General features: G+C 37.6%; 1 protein-coding gene across 3 annotated transcripts in view; it reads left to right on the forward strand.

Annotated features, from left to right (window-relative positions):
- The window catches only part of LOC139721801 (uncharacterized), a 185,128-nt gene that overhangs the window by 142,341 nt on the left and 19,292 nt on the right, over positions 1 to 23,495 (forward strand). For all 3 annotated transcript variants that reach the window (XM_071633125.1, XM_071633124.1, XM_071633123.1), the window contains 4 exons: positions 9,079 to 9,201; positions 9,637 to 9,705; positions 10,692 to 12,238; positions 12,879 to 13,046. In XM_071633125.1, coding sequence (XP_071489226.1) covers positions 9,079 to 9,201; positions 9,637 to 9,705; positions 10,692 to 12,238; positions 12,879 to 13,046 — 1,907 coding nt within the window. The remainder of the gene's footprint in view (positions 1 to 9,078; positions 9,202 to 9,636; positions 9,706 to 10,691; positions 12,239 to 12,878; positions 13,047 to 23,495) is intronic.

Consider the following 23,495-nt stretch of genomic DNA (forward strand, 5'->3'; position numbering starts at 1 on the left):
GGGGCGCATCGGGCGCAACTGCTGGCAAATACTGGCAGCAATATCAGGAGAGCATAATGATTGCATTCGAGCGAGCGGAACGAGCGAGCTTGAAAATTTTACATTTTACAGTCCAAAAACTGCCGTTCTTAGCCATATTTTTCGCTTTGGAAATTAAGGGGGAGGGGCACCGGGCGCAACTGCTGGCAATTACTGGCAGCAACATCAGGTGAATTGCATAACAACTAATGCGAGCGAGCGAAGAGAGCGAGCTTGAAAATTTTGCATTTTACAGTCCAAAAACTGCCATTCTTAGCCATATTTTTTCGCTTTGGAAATTTGGGGCGGGGGGCGCACCGGGCGCAACTGCCGGCAATTACTGGCAGCAACTTCAGGAGAATGGCATTATGACTAATTGCGAGCGAGAGGAGCGAGCGAGCTTGAAAATTTTGACATTTTACTGTCCAAAAACTGCCGTTTGCAGCTATTTTTTTTTTTCGCTTTGGAAATTAAAGGGGGAGGGGACGCCCGGTGCGCCCCTCCCCCTGGATCCGCCACTGGTAGTCCAGGGTGTGGGTTTATGTTCATGACTGGGGGAGGTATCATGACCAGCGAGGTGGCGTCGAAGTGACCAAGCGGGGAAAGGATGTCCAAAATCTGCACTTTAGAGCATCCCCTAAACTAATTGTGCGTGTTTGTTTGTGTGTGTGTATCATATACATGGAAAAATTAGCCCAGGTCAAGTCTTTTTATTGGCAATGCAAGACATCTTTACATAGACTAGTATGTAAAGCAACACTGCAAAATGCAATGATCTAGCTTTGATATAACGAAGCGTAAGGTACAAAGGTGTACACTCTACATCACACTGCGCAACATTGTAGCGACTCTTCGTTCGGATGTACTGAGTACACTGCGCACATCCTGCTTGTATATGCAGAATGCTAACCAGGAATCACAATCTTTTGTCGGGTCCGGGCTTTTTGAACAATGTTTCACACTATATACCTATTTAGTTATGGTTAAAAGAAATCATAGAAAAATATCTTATTTCTGGATCACCCTTTCATTCAAAAGCAGTTTACTAACACTTGAACTACTATTTCGGTAAATCTTTTTTTTTTTTTTTTTACCAGCGGATTGGGAGTGGGGCGCACCCCCCCCCCCCTCCGTAGTTACGCCACTGCTTTTGGGTGAAATAATTGGACAGATTCTAACAAAAAAGTAAGAAAATCTTTTCATCGCGGGAATTATGATTATGTGGGGTGGGGCAAATGGTGCGCTTGCCTTCCAATATTTTTATAGGGGCAACATTTTTGTTTTCTTTCAAAAGCAAGAAAATCTTCTCATTATAAAATCAGTGCTGCCAGAACCAGGGGTGCGAATTGTTTTTGCCGACGATTTTCTTGTGTGTGTGTGTGTGTGTGTGTGTGTGTGTGTCCATGGTGCAAAATATAAAAAAAAGATAGAAAAGAATAATTATTTAGCGTCCGGCGTTGAGGTCGCTCGCAGATTGTTTTTTTTTTTTTTTTTTTTAAGGATCTGAAGGGGGGTGCGTTCGCACCCAACGCACCCCCCCTGGTGACGCCCATGTATTTTGTTTGTCGGGCATAGATAGGCCTATGCTTATCAAGCTATAATAGCATTTCCAAATGAGTAGCTTAGTCATAATAAATGAATTTTTAACCAATTTGGTCTCGTTTTTATATCCCTACACTTCTGAATCGAAACTAACCGCTAAACAAAGAAGAGCACTGTCTTCCGTATGTCCACAGGTGTTCTGTTGTAAACGCGGTGCGCTTAGTCTTTATTCAAGGCAGCGAAGGGAATATCCAAAGGGTTATTATGTCCACAGCTGTCACGCGGTGCGCTTAGTCTTTATCTAGACCAATGTACCGTTATCATACCTAAAGTTCCTAATAAAAGGGATTATATATACTGCTTTTATACTACCCTCTCAACAAATACATCAGTTTTAAACAAAAATCACTCTGTTCATATACAATATTATTCATTATAATGTATTGTAGTGTACCGGTACATTGTTTTTGCATTATCTTTTATTGTTGGATGGAAATAAAGCGACATTGGCGTGGTGTTAGCGTTTTCACCGTAGCGTTTTCACCGGAAAATGATAAATAATTGAAAAATACGGTAAAATTCACGAGGAATTGTTTTGTTTTTTGTTGTTGTTTTTAGATAAAAGGATATACACTGTATCATAAGCTTTGGATATTCCCTTCGCCGTCTTGAATAAAGACTAAGCGCTGTGGACGACAAAACCTTTGGATATTCCCTTCACTACCTTGAAGAAAGCCTAAGCGCACCGCGTTTACATCAGAACACCTGTGAACATACAGAAGACAGTATTCTTTTTTGTATAGAGGTTAGTTTCAATTCAGAAGTATAGGGATATAACAACGAGACCAATTTGGTTAAAAATTCATTTATTATGACTAAGCTACTCATTTGGAAATGCTATCATAGCTTGATAAGCATATCTATGCCCGACAAACAAAATGACACCAAAAAGGTTTTGCCACCTCAGGTGGTACCAATATCTGGCCTGGCCCGTGGACTACTAGATCTCTTCCTCGTACATCCGATATCCCCAGAGCCGTTTCCACTTCCGGGTTTGTGCGATCGCGATCGCAATCAACAAGATATTTGATATCGATAGCAAAAAAAAAAAAAAAAAAAAAAAACATGGGGTCGGCGGAATTTTTAGGGTCGGGCGGGTTTTTTTTTTTGGCCTTACTGAGATCTTGATTATTAGAATTGGAATTCAACGATCTATTACATTTTTTTTTTTTTTTTTTGGGGGGGGTCCATTAAAAATGCACTAAGTGTGAAGAGGAATACCGAACGGAGGAAGGATAAAATGGCACATGGGGGAGGGGGATTTTTCCTTTTTAGAATTGAAGTTAAAGCTGGTGCACACTTTTGATGACATGTGTGAGAATATATCAATCCCCAAAGTGTTCTAAGTATATGAAAGCGTAATGCATGTGCGGATGGGGGGGGGGGGGGGGGGGGTTGTCCCGCATTGCCGATAGTGTGTTCACAGTGTGTTCTTTAGTTTACCTTGTGAAAACGCTCGAATTTAACAGTTGAAGATTATTACACACTGAGATTTGTTTTTGTTTTTTTTTCAAATGGTGTGCACATAGCAATGTTCTGGTTCACGTAAATGAAAGACTGACTGTGTCCTCGCATTATATGCTCGAATTTAACAGTGTGAAAAGATTTCACACTGTGGTCACAATGTGTTCAAACTGTATTTACGATGTATTTGAATTATTGAACATGATCGCCGTAAGTAGAATGAACGCAATAAGAATGCTGCTGACAATCACATCTATAATGTTTAACGTAGTGTTGTTTTTTTTGTGTGTGCAGCATCCATAGCAAATAACACAGCTTGGTATAGCTTATGCGCTTTAACTTCCCTAAACTTGAAACCCCATGGCCCGTATTGCGCTAAAAACTTAGACCCGAGTTTATACCCACGCCTGAGTCTAAAGTGTGTTTTTTTTTTTTTTTTTTTTTTTTGGGGGGGGGGTTTAAACCTGGGTTTAAACCACCAGTTTTGACCCAGGTTTAAACCCAGGTATAATTTGTATTCTACTAATTCCACCTGTGGTCTAAATCGGGTTTAATTCCATTTTTTATTAACTGACAATCTTTCGGGTGCTTAAGTGCACGCCTTCGGAGAAAAACTTTTATTCAGTTTCCTACCTCAAGATCCAGGTTTGATCAATCGCCTATCCATTCCGAATTCACGATTCGATCGACATAAACAGCCATGTCCCATCCAGCGCACACAGCAACCGTGCCGCCAGCCGGCGCGGCGCAATGGCTCTGCTGGCGACTGAGCATTTAAAGCTAGCTAGCAGTAGCTAGCAAGGAAAATAGCGCTACGCTTACCATGTATCCTGTGATGTGCGCCGCACACGTCGGTACACAAACAAGGGGAGGTACTGTACTACACTAGTAATGTACCAGGGGCGGATCCAGGAATTCCGTAAAGAGGGGGCGCGTTTACAAAATTAAAGGGGAGGCGCACGCACCCCTTCCCCCATTTTTTTTCTTTTTATTTCTTTTGTTTCAACAAAAAATGAAAGGGGGGGGGGCGTGCGCCAGTTGCGGTCCTCCCTGGATCCGCCCCTGTGTACAGTGCTTTACGAGTCGTCGCAAGCAAAATACAACATGCCCTTATTCGACATAAATACCCGTAAAATCTATTCACAGTCCAAGAAAGTCACACTCATGTGCCTGATAAACTGCCAATAATGAATTTAAGTGGATTTGTGGAACGAAAAGTACTCAGAGAAGGAGAGTTTCTTCTTCCAATGAGGGCACCATGGTGGATAACTGCGACAGCCGCCACTTCGTGTGGCGCCTTGCGGCGCGGACTCCGGGGCTACATGGTGGCTTGACCCAAGACTATTTCGGATTTAATCTAAACCCGAAATAGACTTGAGTTTATCTAAACCTCGCTAGCAGAATACAAAATTAAACCTCGGGTCTAGCTAAACCACAGGTGAGTCTAAAATGGGTTTAAACCTTGGTCTACAGTAGATTACGGGCCTATGTCTTCTTTCCATTCTAACTACATAGGTAAGGAAAGTCTGTTTACATTTCGAATAATTGGTGTTTTATATTGTTTTAAAACTTACCTTAAAATGCATGACTGGCGACTTTTGGGCAGTTTTGTAATCAGGCTCACATAACATGGTCGCTGAGGACAAATTTGATTCAGTAGTTGTGTCAGCTTGAGTTACTGTTCATACATTAGAATAGGGGACCAGTCATTTGAAATATCCATCTGATTGGGCGTCTTTGACTAAACTATTTCGCCGCACAATTAAATAGTTTCCATTTTAAGCTCTTACAAAAAATGCATGAAATTAACATAATGACAAAGAACATTAAATCTAGCGACATTACCACTTTGTAATGAACAATGCTCATAAAAACCCGCATAAGTATGCAGAAAGATTGAGCGATGACAATTCAAGAAACTCTTTTACAGGGGCCGGGGAGCTAAACAAAGAACATTAAATCTAGCGACATTACCACTTTGTAATGAACAATGCTCATAAAAACCCGCATAAGTATGCAGAAAGATTGAGCGATGACAATTCAAGAAACTCTTTTACAGGGGCCGGGGAGCTAAACAGTCCGTTTGATTTTCAAGTTTCCATATTGTTGTCTATTTATCATTTTTGTGAGAGAGCGAACCAAGTAATAACACACTTTATTGAGAATTTTCTGTGGTAAAAACAGATTAGCTACTCCGGCACACTATTACACTGAACATACAGTGTGGGGAAATTCGGGCTCCTTGCTATTAGCGCTGGTGGTTGCTCAAATATTGCCGTTTTCACATGGCAGGAGGAGGGGGGGGGGGGGGAGAGGAGGAGGCTGCTGCACCCCCAGCATGCCATCACCTTTGCCTTCTCATTTTACTATGTAGGAGTGTATGCTTGTCTTATATTTTGAATTGACTGTATTTCCGTAATCTTATTCAAGTCCAAAATTCTGTATGAACTTATACACAAGAGTACTCCCGTAACTGAGAACGCAGACCCCTGCCAAGCAGCAGTGGTTAAAGTATCGCCATTCTTAGGCAGTATCTTCACCAAAAAACATAAAGGTATATGAACAGGTACACAATACATTGGGTGAAAATCTGATCATCCATTGTTGGGTTATTGGGAGATGAAGGTTAATTTACATCGTTTAATACCCCATAACCTTAGACCTTTGACCTCATAAACCCAAATTCAATTGTTTCTTTCTTACTTTATTACACCATGCAACTTTGGTGTAAATGTGATCATCCGTGTTTGAGTTCTTACCCTGATAGCAGACTGACGTCATTATGACGTCTTAAATTGATCGCAACTGGTGAAAAACGGTCACACGTCATATCAATACCTTGTGACGTATTTATTACATCATTTCAGCGTATCTATGACATAAATTTCATATCAGTTTTGCGACTTATTTATCACATATTAGCGATGTATTTATGACGTGAATTTCGCGTGAGTTTTGTGACTTTTTATCAGTCAGGTTTTTTTTTTTTTAAGTGTTTATCATGCATATTAGCAATGTTTTTATTACGTAAAATTCACGACATGTTTTTTTTTTTCGTATTTATAGTCATTTAGCGACGTATCTATGGCGTACGTTTTACGTCAGTTTTTGCGACGTATTAAGTAGTTAAAGAGTTTGTTAGCAAAAACCGATAAGTCCATATTTGCCAAATGGAGATATTTGCGATTAAAGGTCAAGGAAAATAAAGAGAATAATAAGAAAATTTTTGCTTCTCTTGACAATAACTTCAAAAATGTCCCTTTATATGTAGTGACCAATATATCATTCAAAAGGTATTATTTTGTACTTTATGACAGAGACCGTACTTCAAAATCTTCAAAAATGGACTTATCGGTTTTTTTGCGTACAAACTCTTCAGTTACCTCCTCGGTAGCAGACTGATGACGTCTTAAAGACGTCAATATGTGACCCTGCACCTCAAAACTAACAAAAAGTCGCCAGACATGAATTTTTAGTTAAGACCATATTCTGAAAGAGCAGACTTTAAGCTTTAAAATGATATATAACTCAATAATCAAATGGACTCTCCTAACCTATCTAAATATTGGAAAGAAAGCACAAAAGTGGGAACTGAGAAAAGAGGCTCTGAAGTACAGTGTCTATTCAAGCGCTTAATCTTTACCAAACCGTGGTGGCTGTGCGATGAATGGGACAAAAAACAGGATGTAAACCACCAGAGTAACAACAATGAAGGGATTATCAGATTAAACTTAAATTAAGCATGCCTCATTAGCACATTCTGTCCATAATTAATGCCAACTTTCAAAGCAGTAATACTATCCTTTCAAAAGTTATTAGAGTTAAAAGTGAAGAGTGTGGACAAGGTTTTTCAGAAATGCAAAAGGGATTCCAAAGACACACCTAATCACACTATTCTACCAAAAATGTTTGAGATTAACAGCTAAACAAACACACTTTCCTGCCCGTTTTATGATACCAAATTATAGCATAATGTAAATGAAGACCCGCTCTTTCAGAAAATATGAAAAAGTCAAGTTCGGCTAGGTTGACCCATTCCACTTATTTTCAGTCCTCACGCAAAATCAGTGTGTGCGACTTTATGTTCGTTTTGAGGTGCACAGTCACATATGATGTCTTTATACAACCATTTTTTTTTTCTCATTACACTCATGACCATAATATGACGGAAGTTTTTCGTAAGTTACTCAACAAACTTCTTGAACAACGTTAAGACCATTTATGGCATGTTTTCACGTCATTTCTATAATCAAGAAATGATAATTGATATCGATTGGAATCGTCTGGACAGAAATGAGATATTGACTAGTTGATTCGACTTGAAAACAGCGTAACGGACTGGCACACAAATGTGACCGTGCACCTCAAAACGAACATAAAGTCGCACACACTGATTTTGCGTGAGGACTGAAAATAAGTGAAATGGGTCAACCTAGCCGAACTTGACTTTTTCATATTTTCTGAAAGAGCGGGTCTTCTTTTACATTATGCTAAAATTTGGGATCATAAAACGGGCAGGAAGGTGTGTTTTTTAGCAGTTTATCTCGAATATTTTTGATAGAATAGTGTGATTAGGTGTGTCTTTAGAATCCCTTTTTCATTTTTGAAAAACCTTGTCCACACTCTTCACTTTTAACTCTAATAACTTTTGAAAGGATTGTGCTACAGCTTTGAAAGTTGGCACTAATTATGGACAGAATGTGTTAATGAGGCATGCTTAATTTCACTTTAATCTAATAATCCCTTCATTGTTGTTACTCTGGTGGTTTACTTCCTGTTTTTTGTCCCATTCATCGCACAGCCAGCACGGTTTGGTAAAGATTAAGCGCTTGAATAGGCACTGTACTTCAGAGCCTCTTTTCTCAGTTCACACTTTTCCTGAGTTTGTGCTTTCTTTCCAATATTTAGATTGGTTAGGAGAGTCCATTTGATTTGAGTTATACATCATTTTAAAGCTTAAAGTCTGCTCTTTCAGAATATGGTCTTAACTAAAAATTCATGTCTGGCGACTTTTTGTTTGTTTTGAGGTGCAGGGTCACAAATAGTAGTTGACTCCTTGGAGCAATTAAACAGACCAAACTGGGCAAATTCATACCAGTTGGACTCTAAGCACGGTATTGGTCAAAACTGGCATATTTACCAGCTTATTTTATGGTAAAATTCTTATATGAACTGGAAGAGTAAAATACATCACTTCATTCGATGTTTAACAACATCTGTAATCTTGGCTACGAAACCTACATCTAGTTAAGGGGTACGATAGGAAATAAGTTGTAAATATGACGTGGCACTTACCAGTAGATTTTTTTTTTTGTTCATAGGAATGTGACAGAAAGACGTTACAGACATGTCAAAATATAAGTTATTCATTTAACATATTGTGCTGATTCAAACTGTCGTCAAAAAGACGTAGACATATGACGTGTTTTCAAAAAAAAATACGTTAAAAAGGACGTCGAAATTTGACCTTAAAAAGACGTAAAAATATGACGTAAAAATAGACGTAATGATTATGATGTTTAAAAGACGTAGCGAATGACGACGTATTGTTCTGGTGACAACTGATATCAATAAGACGTAAATATATGACGTAAAAAGACGTATAACGTGACCTAAACAAGACGTCAAATGACGTCAATATTACCAGTCTCTGCTATTCTTTATGACCCCTATGACCTTTGACCTCATGACATCAAATCTGTGGATTCTCTCTTACCTCATGATTAACGCACCCTACAAGTATGGTGAAAATCCGTCGATCCGTTCTTGATTTATTTCTTAAACACAGACAGACGGATAAAGAAAAGTACAAAACATACGAAACCGAAAACATAACCTCCGCCGACCGTATAGGCTTCACCTACTGGTGGAAGTAAAAAACATCCTCTGACATTTTTAACTAGCACCAGAATGAAGGACAGCTTTTGTACCCTACCTGTTCAGTACATCTTTATTTCAGTAATATGTTTCAGTGCTCTCGACTTCATATTTCAGGAAAACGCAATAAGTTGGGTCAAACCATTGGGCTAGCCATGTTTGCGTCTGTTGCTGTAGTAGTCCTATTTCTCCTTGCTGGAATGCTTCTGCAAAAGTACCAGTCACAAATCCTAAGAAAAGGTAAGAATTTTTTTTTATAACGATCGATCTACAGTGAATAAAGACTCATCAAAACAAGTACGCTTTGACGACTGAATTTAAGCTTTCCTTTAAGAAATATTTTTGTAGTATTTAGTACATAATTATCAACCGGTCTTGTATTATAGTTTCATAGTTTATCCATTGCATATTTCAGAAAATTAATATACAATATGTTATTGTATCATTGCGATAGTTTATTCTTGAATACTTAGCAGCTTTTGCCGGGTACAGTACGTGATAGTTACTAATAAATAACAACTATTGGCAGGTAAATGTGAATTGGCGACAATGATTTACGTAAATAGTGTTTAGATTGCAGTAACGTAAGCATTAATAATATAAATAAGTTTAAAACTATATGCCGGTATAAAATCGTTATTCTTTAAATTCGTTTTATGATGTCTTGAATTACAGTTTGTGGCTGCATCCCCTGCTTCAGACAACACCAAAGACAGCGTAATGAGGACGAAGGATTAATGATAGGTATGAGAAATTTCATCGTATACAGGCAAAACAGTTTGTTCATAATACCACAAGAGCATTTATCTGATTTGCAGATAAGTAGAAAATTTTGTCTACAATTAGTGCTTTGGTCCCCTTGGAAAGTGCAGTGGGGACTGAACGCGATATCTTCTTTACTGCCGAAATGGGGTGACTGTTACCTCTCTCTCTCTCTCTCTCTCTCTCTCTCTCTCTATATATATATATATATATATATATATATATATATATATATATATAATTATTATTTTCTAAGAGGAATATAACTTGCTTATACTAGTTGTATATCTTGAAAAGAAGAACTGTGAGCTGTTCAACATCTTCGTTGCCGCCCCACCCCCCCCCCAACACACACACACACACACGTACACACACATGCGGAGGAGGTATCTGAAACAAGTAAAGAACTTCGTACCCTCATCTTAGTGATTAGTGATTCTTGCCAAGTTTGGTATAATCGTATCATGCACGGAAAATAATAACTCCGCCACCAACTCACTCTCCTCTTCGCCCACAAGAAGGCCTCGTGTCCATCATCACATTCGCTTTTTTCTCTCTCATTTAGAGCATCTACGCCCATAACTGTGACTTATTTAACAATTTTGTTTTATCTTTAAAAATGACCTATTTTATTCATTTTATTTGTGTATGTGTGTGTGTGTGTGTGTGTGTGTGTGTTGTTACACATAGCACAGCTTGGTGAGATAAAGCACTTGAATATACCCAGAATTTCCCGTTATCTCTTTCCAGTATTCTCTTTTTCAGGGTGTGGTCTTTCTTTCCATTGTATAGGACAGTCCAGTGACAATGGATACACACATCATATTAAAGCTTAGAGTCTGCTCTTACAGAATTTGCTGTTAACTAAAATTCATGTCTGTCAACTTTGTTAGTGGTTTTATGATGCAGGCTCACGAGAATATTTCATTACTGATAATTTTTCATTATTCCTTTTCTTCACTTCCAAGGATCACCTAGCCATTTGTTTCTTACTGAGGAGCAGGTGCAGCAATGTAAAAATGACTTGAAGGTGTATTATCGCCAGACATATCGCAAGGTCTCAGTGGATCCACTTGACTTTATGAAATCTGCTACGTTGGATGACATTTACACAAATGTGAGTCTGGTAAACGAAAATGGCATGCGTAAAACAGCAATAACGTACGCGGATCTTTTCACCACTAAAGATAGAGGAGATCTTTCAAAGCGCCTTCTGATTCAAGGTGAAGGAGGAGTTGGTAAAACAACACTTTGTGCAAAAATTGCCTTGGACTGGTGTGACGGGAAAATTCTTCAAAATCTGGACCTGTTAATCGTGATTCCTCTCCGACATGTCACTGTTTCCAAAACTATTGGTGGCATTATGGACGCATATCTCTCTCAGTCAAATGAAGCAACAACAAGCCAGATAGACCACTACATTTCAACACACCTTAGTAAAATTTTCCTTGTGCTGGATGGTTTCGACGAGTTCAGCGAGGAAATGGAAGAAGGGAGCAACAGTGAGGTTATTCGAATTCTAAGATTAGAGCAATATGAGTCATGTAAGGCGATTGTAACGTCCAGACCATGGAGAACAGGGAAATTTACCTCTGACCGGAGTATTGCTAGAGCTTACACTTTTATCAGCATTGAAGGATTTAGCAAGGAGAATATACCTACTTATATCAAAAAATATTTTCGAATCAAACAGAATAAGGATCATGGAGATAACTTGGTCAGTTTTATGGAAGAGAATGATGCCATTCGTGGACACATGTCCCCTTTTCCCATATACTGCGCAATGCTTTGTCTCATGTGGGAAGAATCCAATGAAGAAAGACAGAAAGCTATTCAAAATATGCAAACTTTTTCTCAAATTGTCGGAGAAATGATCTCTTTTCTTAAAGAACACTATGCATCAAAATTTTGTGATAACCTACAAGAAGATAACCCTATGTTTTATGTAAAGGAAGCTGGTACAGCAATCCAAGTCATAAGGGAAATAGCAATGGATGGTTTATTAGGAAAGAAGCTTTCATTTCCTAAAGAGCATTTCAAGAATTGTGATGAAGCCATGGAAATATGCGTCAAAGTCGGAGTTTTGACTATAGAGGAAGCCACCATGCGTAGGAGGCGTCGACACGATGCCAACATCTCATCTTTCCTTGAGTCAAAGGTTTCGTTTACCCATAGATTATTTCAAGATTTCGTTGCAGGCGCATGTATCGCTAATTTATTCGCCAATGATCGCACCAGGTACGACAAGGTGAAAGAGAAGCTTCTCAGTCGATACGAAGAGTTCCGATACGTCCTCTACTTCGCCACATCTTCAGAAAAGGAAGTCGGTATTGATATCATCACCGGCTTATCAAAATGTGCTGACCAGAATTTCTGCGTGGATGTTGCATTTGAATGTCATTTTGAAGATGCGTGTAGAGGATTGGAGAAGAAATGGACAGAATACACGCTATCAGGGAATATGTCCGAGCACACGAAGTCAGGAATTGTGTTCGTTGTGCACTCTAACCGAGCGGTGAGTAAAACACCTCGAATATCAATTTGAATTGGGATTCTTGTCGAGAGAGTGCGTTCTATTTTCTTTCTATTCACAGACGTTTTGAAATATAGCGGATTCGATATGAAAGCTTCTCAATACAAATACCTGGAGAAGTGTCATATTCAGTAAGATATTAGTTTCTAATGGTTGAAAACGATTAGGGCTTCCCTATCATAATACACTCGTTTAAAAGAATGGAATTGGAGCTGATTCAAAGTTGTTATTTTATCATTATTTTAAATATCTTGCTACTAAAGTAGAAATGTTGGGCATTTTGTGAATCGACATTTTCTAGAGACAAACAATGCTATTATTGTTGGGAGAGAAATAAAAAATGAAATCAGACTGACCTACTAAAAAATTACACTGTCCAGCTGCTACTTATCGCATATCTATATTCAAGCTTAATAATGATATTTCTGAAGATGCCATGTATCGAAATCAGATGTCATCCTGTTTGTTTTGTATTACCTGCAATTTATATAAGAATCAACCTAATTATGAAGCAGTCAAGTTCATTTCCTTATTGTTTATCTTTACAAACTCGACAATCCAACATCAGTCTACTCTGGTTAACTGATTTTCAGATCTATGTATCGATGTTCGTTCACATTAGAAGTCGCTAACTGTCGATAATGTGGACTGTGGAAGAACTCTGTCATCTGACTTGGCAGAGGGTATGTGTTCCAGTAGTGTACTACACAAAGTCGACCTTAAAATACGCAACTTGCAGTTGGACAATACATTTTACGAGATCATCAGCGCAAATGCTTCAAACTGTCAGGTAAGTCCAAACGAGAATAGTTCCACAACACGTTGGCCCTATGCTATACTATAGAGATTTCAGTGGGGGTGTTCCAAAGGTGTAGCCGACCTCGTGGACGCATCCAATACTAAAAATGTAAGACATTTAATTGAATTAATAAATTGTGACCCGCCTTAAACAAAATCACCAAAAAAAAAAAAGGTCGCGAGACATTGATTTGTATTTATTTTCTTGGTAAGGAGAAAATTAGTGTGTAAAATGTTTTGTATGTAATGTAGAGGGGTTTCTTAGGTGTGCTTGATTGCACCTGTCTGAAACAAACGAAAAACATGTGTTTAACAAATCTGCAAAACAATTATAGAACCTTACACTTTTTGATCAATGAGCCAAAACTCATAACTCAGAAAAAGAATTGTTCTTTCAAAAATATAAAACACTATTTAGAACTGAACGGGTTGACCTATGCTACCTCTCTAGCTCACCTCATCCGAAAGTTTAAGTAAGCTATTGCGATCACTCATCGTCCGGCGTGCGTTGTACGAAAAACTCCTTTCATTTTCATATTCTCATTGAAAGCCCATGACAAATTTTGCATCAAACTCAGCAGGAAGCATTCCTAGCAGATAGGATCTCAATGTATGCGATTGAGCGTCATTTTCCCCTTGTACCCAAGGGGTCCGACCCCCCCCCCCCCCCTCCCCAATTTAGGAATCTAATTTTCTTCTGTAGAACCAGGGGTGATAGAGCTAAGTTAATGCTATGAGCAAGAAAAATGACGACTGCAGTTTCAATTTTGTTCATGGTGGATCAATGGTACCCCCTTCGGATGTCCAGGGTTCCAAATTGAGGCCCTTATTGTATATTAGTATCTTATTTTTGTAAATGCATAGTCAAAACTCTTTCCAAACTTTACAGGTATTATCCATTCAGTGATACAATTTGCAAAAATGGGCACCATTAATTCCCCACCTGGGGGCCCCCTGAGAAGCACAGTGCTCGAGATGAAGAGAGACAGACAAAACCCCTAAATTAAGGAATGTTGCTTAAAATTTGAAATTTTCTGACTAATCATTGCACTATTTAGTTCACTTTCACGGTTACTCATATTAGTTGCACGGGGAACATTTCTTCTTCCATTTATTTATTTTTTGATCCTTATTATCATTATTCATTTTTTTACAACTGCATAGAATTAGTGATTTTTTTTTTAATGCAATGCACTTGGCATGTATTTTTACCAGTTCCATGCATTGACTATGCAAATACCCACCACGCCTCGCTAGAATCCCTATAAGAGCTGTATACCCACCCACCCCCCCCCCCCCAAAAAAAAAAAAAACAAAACAAAACAAAAAACAAAAAGTTAGCAATGCTCTCATGTTTTAGTCTTATTCTCAGATAAAAACCCGCGGGTCTCTTGTTTGAGTCCTCGCATCCAATGGCGTTCGTTGGATTTGTATTGCAAGTGTAACAACACTGCTGCTAATTACAATAATGGAAGAAAAAGTTTAAATTGAAATTGTGAGACACTGCTTTATTTTTGATTAGTATGTTTAAATCACATGAATCCAGTATGAGAGTAAAAAGTTAATAAACGCAAACAGAAAAACTGATCAAAAATTGATATTATTTATTAGTGGAGAATTGAGCAAAGAAAATGGGATTCCACTGGGAGTATGTAATATACTCAAAAAGCTGCATCACTTCTGTGATCTCTCGCATTTATCCCCAAGTTGAATTATCCTTCGGGTTTAAGCCAGGTTCAAGTATGTACGTGTGTGTCACACACAAAGACAATGACAGCTTCTGACCATTCGAGCATTGAGAATTTAGAGTTTCTGGGACGAACACTGAACTAGGGCTTTCTGTAGCTAAAGTTGGTAAAGCACCAGGCTAGCAATCCGGAAGTCTCGCGACAATTTTGCTACAATTTTGTGCAGGTGAGGCCTGACGGCACAAATTATCGCCCGTCCTCGAATCACATTTTGAGGGGATATTACGATTCTTGGCATAGTCATTGAAATATCAACACATAACTTACATGGCTACATCCATGCAAACAAGCCATGTAAAAAGTCACGGTGAGGTTTCAAAGAAGTATGTATGCGCGCGCGCACATGATAATTGAGTGTCCGTTTGTGCGCGCGCGCGCGCGCGCGTGTGTGTGTGTGTGTGTGTGTGTGTGCTATTGCGTGTTATGGAAGGATGTGTGTTGAGAAAGTTTATATGCATCATGAAGATTTGTTTGAGTGTTTCTTGGTATTTGTTACCTCCGCCAAGGGAGGAGGTTATGTTTTCGTTACCGTTGGTTTGTTTGTTGGTTGGTTGGTTGGTTCGTGAGTTTCTCTATGTGCGAAATTTAAATTCAAAACGTATTTAACGGATTTTGATGAAACTTGCAGGAAAGGTTGAGAATGACACAAGTAACAAACGATTAACTTTTGGTAATAATCCGAGAATTTGGGGGGAATTTATGAAGGATTTTTGATATTTTAGCAGGTAGGGTCAATGAACTTAGGAATTCAGGCTGCGCGTATTTGAGGTTGGCCTGCGTTCAGCTGAGGGTTTAAAGCCCAAACAAAGTTTTGGTACGCCTGCAAAAGTTGTCAAATTTCGCTCCCAAATGTGAACGTATGCTTAGGAAATGTGCAGGATAACGATGTTATTACAAGATATTCGATGGGTAACGACGAAAATGCGAAATATTAAGCAAAAAGGTTCAGTCTCAGTACTTACCCGAACGGGGTCAGGCTAAACTCGGACTCGAGGATAACTCGGCTTCGCTTTGGACGGCGGGATGAGTTGTAATGGTTGTCCCTCTGATTGTACAGTGTTGTCCTATGGGAGCTGCCTGTATAAACTAGCGCTTCGTGTTCTGGCTACTCGCAGTAATGGTCCGAGTTGTTACAACGCGCGCATCAAAAACCTCTTTTGCGCGCATGCAAAATTAGTGTGCGCCGATCAAGCGCCTCTAAAACAATCAAAGGCGCTTGATAAACAACAACAAAAACTCCAAAGACCGCGCGTCTCAGCAACTGAGGACCGCGCGCTGTCATTTTTGTTTTGTTTTGTACAGGATTTTAATACGTTAGCACGCACTTTCCTGTCCATTCAGTTAGGCCTCATTTGGTATTATGCAGTGGCCAGTAGAATTTGGCGATCACTTACTGCGTGTGAATTGTCTGAAGTAGGGTCGAATTTTTCCCGAGACCGAGTTAGTCTGAGCCTTCAGGAATAAAAGTCGGTTTTCCTACTATTATTATTTTTCTCAAAATACTCCAAACCGATTCATCATTCCGGCAAACCGCGTCAGCCAGGTAAGTTTCTTAGTGGACTCTTTCGATATATTGCAAGTAAAAATGAAATGGTGCTAGACGGGTTCTCAAGCACTTACCGAAACTTAGTTTTCACTTTAAAGCAAAGATAGTAGAGATAACAAGATACGAAGGCGCGCGATAACAATGGACACAAAATGGCTACCCTACATGACGATACAAAAGAGAGGTAAGTACAAACTCAGTACACCTAGGAACATCATTCATTTCCAAAGACAGTGGTTTTTTTATTATCTTAAAAAGATTTAAAAATTATAGTCGTAGCATTTTTTCGATTACGGGTATTATTTTGAAGAACGGGATTTTAAAGTAATAAGGATTATTTCGTGGAGGTAAAAATTTGGCAACAACATGATCTCACAATGAAAGACGTTTGATAAACAACAACATCTTCAAAGACAGCGCGTCTCAGGCAAAGACGCCCATCACCTGAGACGCGCTGTCCCTGAAGCCGCTGCTGTTGTTTATCAAGTGTCAAGACAGCGCGTCTCAGGTGACGTGCGTAATACGCATGAGGACCGCGCGCTGTCCATTTGTTTTGTACAGGATTAGCGCGCACTTTCGTGTCTTGTTAGTTAAGCGTCTTTGGTTTAAAGCAGGGTTCCCACTTAGCCGAGTTACAGTGCCGAGCTTTGGCGAGTTGTGGCGAGTTGCCTCAAAGGGGAACTCGGCTAACTCGCGTAAAGCTCTTCATGTAACTAGGGATAACTCGCGACAACTCGCGTAACTCGTAGTCAATCTGCAAAACTCCTCGTGAACTCCCGAGTGGTTCAAAATTTTTTGAACATGTTCAAAATTTTCCCTAATTCGAAGTAACTTGTGCTGAACTCTTTTAAACTCGTAATATACTCGTACTACTCGTAACAAAGGGACAAAACCAAGACAAAGGGGCAAAACCAAAATTAACACATTTCTTTTCTCTTTCTAGGTCTTCGTGGATTTACGCCCACCACATCATTCCATTTGGATTTAATGAAATATAATTTTATTATTGTCATGATTGTCATATTACAACTTAGAATGCATGAGCTTTGTCACAAAGTTTCTCTCCGTTAGTGCACAGTCGTTGGCAGGGGTTAAGCAGCATGACTCAGTAATAGCAACCAGGGAGGGGTTCACCTCCTGTAGCAACTGAGATTTTTTTTTAATCTTGTTATGACCCTTTCGTTCGAATGCCGGGCCCTGCCGGCGCCGCTGCATTAACGGAGAGACTTTCTATTTACGTGCATATCTCATTATACCTAAACTGCACTTACCTTTCAACCTTGATATTGACAATGACATCAGTTGGCCGCATCTTGGTTTGTTTTTTTTTTTTTTGGTTTTTTTGGGGGGGTTTTTAACTGAACTTCTTCCCCATAGAACATTATTGATCAGCAGAGTATCATTTATTTCCGCTTCTGACAAATTAAACAACATACCAGCTTACACTTAAATCAGATTCTAAAAATCTCGAATAAGATAAACAAACGGCTGATTTTTTGACGATCGGGACAAATTCAATTGGTCTGGATTTTCCTAAACTACCAGTAGATAATGTATACAGAATGAATTCTTAATTTTTGTCTAGACAGTGTCCGTGCACAGTTATAAATCACTTAAGAATGTTCCGTTTGCACTCTTGTAAACTTGTGAACCTTTTCATTGTAGTTTGACACAAGAATTTTCCTCCAGATGTACATTCCTCCTTCATGCATAGACGTTCGAAGGGGCTTGTCAGCATGATTCTGTAAAACAACCAATCAATTTTTTTACCTTAACTGTTAGAACACCTCGTTCGTATGCTAACCCCTGCCGACGCCGCTGCATGAACGGGCAGACTTTCTACTAAAGTTTACGTTTATATTGGATTACACTTACCTTTCAACATTGATATTGTCATTGACATCAGTTGCGTCGCATCCGGATTTTCTTAAACCTAATTTCTTCCCGAAAGCATCGTTGATCAGCAAAATATTATAACTATTTCCGCTTCACACAATTAAACAACATACCAGTTTATAATCAATTCTCAAAACCCCATGAATGATAAGCAAACAGCTGATGTTATTGACGATAATTGATCGATTGCTGATTCAAGAATGTTCTCTTTGTCCTCTTGTAAGGTAGACTTGCGAACCTCTTTTTTTTTGGTTTTTGTTTTTGTTTGTTTGGCATAAGAATTTTCCTTAAAATGTGCATTCCTCTTTCAAGTTTCTTCCCTTTCGTTTGATGAGTACACCCTGCTTGACAACCTGCACTCAAAACATTGTCTTTGTATTGCAACACCGCTTCTACAGTGTACACAAATGTCTGAGTATTTCTTTTATTAGGCTAAGTATGTATTTACGAGCTGTTCATTAGGCGGACAAACCAAATTTAAAATCGGCGCCCCAGTTTGCAGGCATTCACTTCTTGTTAAATTTGTGCCATATGTGTCAGGAACAACCTTTGTGTGAAAGGTACGCCTAGGATTTGAGTACACTCACGAATCGGTCAGTTGTATTCTTTCGGTTTAGCCAATCTAGAATGTCCATATTTTTTTATAGTTTTCCTAATAAGTCACCATAATCACAATATTGATTGCACCAAAACATTTATCAAATATAATTATATGATATACCTTAATATTTCCACAATGAAGATTTTTTAAAATGTTATTACCCAAATTGTTTATGCGTGATATGTATATGTTTCCTCAAGCAGAACAATGATTGAGCATAATAATTAACGATTATATTCTCCCAATTTAAAGAAGAGTTTATATTATATCCCCCATATGAAATGTGTCTTCAAATAGATTTATGCCCACGAATACACATATATGTATCATACACTGTAAAACTCTACGTCTTTTACCCCTTAAGTTGAGTCTCAAGTTACAAAAGGATCGAGATGACACAAAATCTCTCTATCACGTTACATCATTATGGCTCTCATCATTATTTTCTTATTGTATCATCGCCATCAAATCGGTAAATTTATGTGCTGACGATTCAGAACAGATTCTAATAGTCAAGTGCCTTGCCTTACTGTCCGGTCGTGAAGAGTTAAGTCTTAAGTTAAGTCTTAAGTTGATTTTATGATTTGAATTGACAGATTCATATTCATATTATAACCGTTGAGTATATATACTTATAAGTATATAGTTAATAAGCTCTCATAGATGTATTTGTAACAAGATAAGTTAAATCATTGGAGTAAATATATTTCTGTTATTACCACATAAGCGCCTTGTCTTTTTTTATAATCATTGTTATTTCATATTACGCATACGAATTTACTTCACCAACGATAAGTGTAGGAGGATTCCATTTACTTTTGTAGACATAGATTTAGCGAGACTATATGATGTAACATTTGTTTTATTGTATAACGTAAAGATGTATCAGTATCATTATTGTTATTGTCAACTCACATGCACTGCACACCCCCACACATGCACACACTCACATTTACATTCACTCACAGACATTGGAACGTACTACGCAAATATACATGGCCCCAGAACCAAATCCTCATAATGGCTCATAACAACGTTCATACTGACCAGGGTATCATAAGTAATCACAGTAAATACTACACTATTTCGGATTTCAATAATATGTTCAAATCTTCACTTGATTCCATTGCAAGTTATGTTAATAATTCCCGTAGTAATTCCACAAATAGGAATGATGACATTAATTATAACCCCATTAAAGATTTTAGCTTATTCCACTGGAATGCTAGAAGCTTAAACAAAAATTTTGATTCATTTGAACTACTTCTTCTTTCTTTACAAAATTTTCCCTTTTCCGCAATCGGTATAACTGAAACTTGGCTAGGGCACACGTCTTCAAATTTGTTTAGCCTTGATAGATATAAAATATTTCGCTCTGATCGTAAGAGAGGTAGAGGGGGAGGGGTAGCCCTATATATATATATATATATATATATATAACGAATTGCGTGTAAAAATAAGAACTGATATTGATATTGAAGGTTGTGAAAGCCTGTTTGTGGAAATAATCAATGATAACATGAAAAATAAGATAATTGGTGTTATATACAGGCCACCAAATCATAAAACTGAAACGTTTTTAGAAAATTTTGATGAATGCCTTAACACAATTACACAAGAAAATAAGGAAATTTATATTATGGGCGACTATAATATTGACATGACGAAAATAGATACTTTAGCGGTAAAATTAAAAACCACTCTTTTTTTCATATGCTTTCCATTCCCATATTGATAACTCAAGAAGAATATCCCAAACATCTAAAACCTTGTTGGATAATATTTTTTCTAATAACTTCTCTGTAAATAGATGTATTAATGGTATTTAATATTATGATATATCTGATCATTTACCGATATTTATTATTCTTCGTTATTCTGAAAACGTCAAAAGTATTTCGAAACCCAGGCCAATAATGTACAGAAAAGAATCAGACGAGAATATTGAATTACTTAATTCTGATTTAGTGAAGGAAGAATGGCAAGAAGTGTATCTCCAAAATAACGCCGATAAAGCTTATGACATTTTCCAAGATAAACTTTTATATTATTATCGAAAAAAACATTCCTTTAGTTAAGAAAAAAAAAACACGTAGAAAGAACAAACTTCCCTGGATTACAAAGGGAATCATCAATTCAATAAAAACCCGTAATAAATTGTATAAACTGGCGATTACTACCCACAATATAAAGCATTTTACTGATTACACAAAATATAGAAATATACTTAGTAACTTGATTTGTATTTCTCGTAAAATGTATTATTCTGATAAGTTTGATAATCAAAAGGGTAACGTAAATGGCTTATGGAAAACTATATATGAAATAACAGGTAAAAATAATAAGGAAACATCGTCCGTTTTTTATAATGACAACAAAGAACTCACAAACCCTGATGAAATATCTGATGCTTTTAACTCATACTTTGTAAATATTGGCCCCCAATTAGCTTCAAAAATAAAAAAAACCAAACATGTTCATTTAAACTTTACTGAATTTCTTCCACCAAACTGCGACAAATCCCTTTTCTTTACCCCAACAGATGAGGAAGAAATACTGGAGATTGTCAACAAATTAAAGCCAAGAAGATCCAGTGGCTATGATGAAATAAGTGTTTATATACTGAAGAAAATCATCAAACAAATAACCACACCTTTATCCTACATTTTCAATCTTTCACTGTCTTCTGGAATATGCCCAAACACATTAAAAATTGCGAAAGTAGTTCCAATTTTCAAAAGAAAAGACAACCCTTCTCTTTTAACAAATTATAGATCAATATCGTTATTACCTAGTATTTCTAAAATTTTGGAAAAAATTATTCATAAACGCCTGTACATTTTTTTTAAATGTAAATGACCTACTTATACCTAATCAGTTTGGATTTAGAAAGGGCCATTCCACCGATTTAGCTACAATTCAATTGTTAGATAAGATTACTGAATCTCTTGCATATGAAAAACACTTTATAGGAATTTTCATGGATTTGTCAAAGGCTTTTGATATCATAGATCATAATATATTAATTTACAAATTAAAAAGATATGGTTCGTGGTTTAGCACTTTCTTGGAGTATTGATTATTTATCCAACAGAAAGCAATATGTACTATTTAAGTCATCTAAGTCTCCGAATTCTAATATTGTATGTGGTGTTCCCCAGGGATCAATTCTTGGCCCCCTACTGTTCCTTGCATATATCAATGATATAATAAATACATCAAAAACTCTCAAATTTATACTTTTTGCGGATGACACTAATATTTTTTACTCCCATGAGAACCTCGAAACACTGTTTAATACTCTGAACACGGAAATAGACAAAGTCTCCCAATGGTTTATATGTAATAAATTATCCCTTAATGTTTCTAAAACAAATTTTATACGTTTCAAACCTACTGCTTCACAGAACATTAACAGCAGTTATGACATTAATATTGATGGATTATCCTTAACTGAAGTAAGATCTATTACATTTTTAGGAATCACAATTGACTCGAGTTTAAGTTGGAATGATCACATTCATAATATCCACACGTCCGTCTCAAGAACTGTAGGAATTTTATATCGACTGAAAAACTTCATTTCTCAAAATTCCCTGGCTATTCTATATAATGCATTGATCTTACCACATATCACATACTGCAATATTGTTTGGGGAAACTGTGGTTCAACTAAAATTAATCCAATTCTTACCCTCCAAAGACGTGCTGTACGTTTAATTACCAATTCCCGTTACTTATCCCCATCCAATCCCCTATTTCGTCAGCTGAAAACATTGAAAATTGAGGATCTTCACACCTTTCAAACTGCTGTTTTTATGTATAAATATACATTTAATTGTCTTCAAAAAATTTTTTATGGCTTTTTCACTCCAAATTCCACCGTTCATTCATATCCAACACGTCAGTCGTCCGATTACCATCTCGAAAACCCCAGAATCATTTTAGCTCAAAAATCATTAAAACATAATGGACCAGATATTTGGAATTCTTTACCACCTAATTTAAAACAATGTACGTCGTTGAACATTTTCAAACAAGAATTAAAAAACACCCTCATAATCCAGTATACATCTGACACATAAATATTCATACCACCTGGTTAACAAACACCCTAAACAATGAGTTCACGGCCATAACTGAAGTAACATTCACCTCATCACACTGATACACAAAATAACACTCAAGGTACAAACCAAAATTCATCCCAACACAATGCACACCGCACTGCACCGCACGTCCTTCGCACAATTACTTCCCACTCAGTGAGTGGCAAGATTTTTCTATGTATCTCTTTATTGTGCCCTTCGCACAATTACCCCCCACTCAGTGAGTGGCAAGATTTTCTTTATGTATCTCTTTACCTGGGGCCATCTTCCTCGTCAAGCTTAGCTTATGATGATGGTCCCCTGCATTTCATTTTTATCATTTCCTACTGCTTCCTTTTATATATGATATTCGTTCTTGAAAAACGAAGATGTATGTATGATTCAAACGTTACGAATATTAGCTCTGTAAATGACTATGTATTTTGTTGATTTGTTGATTTGTATTGATTTTGAAATGCAGAAATAAAAACTGAACTGAACTGAACAAACTCTCAATACTCGGACGAAGCTCACGATGAACTCTTCGTATAACTCGCCACCT

Source organism: Diadema antillarum, unplaced genomic scaffold, assembly GCF_040938485.1.
Source record: "Diadema antillarum isolate AM-2024a unplaced genomic scaffold, OU_Dant_1.0 scf00000150, whole genome shotgun sequence".
In the NCBI taxonomy this organism is placed as follows: Eukaryota; Metazoa; Echinodermata; class Echinoidea; order Diadematoida; family Diadematidae; genus Diadema; species Diadema antillarum.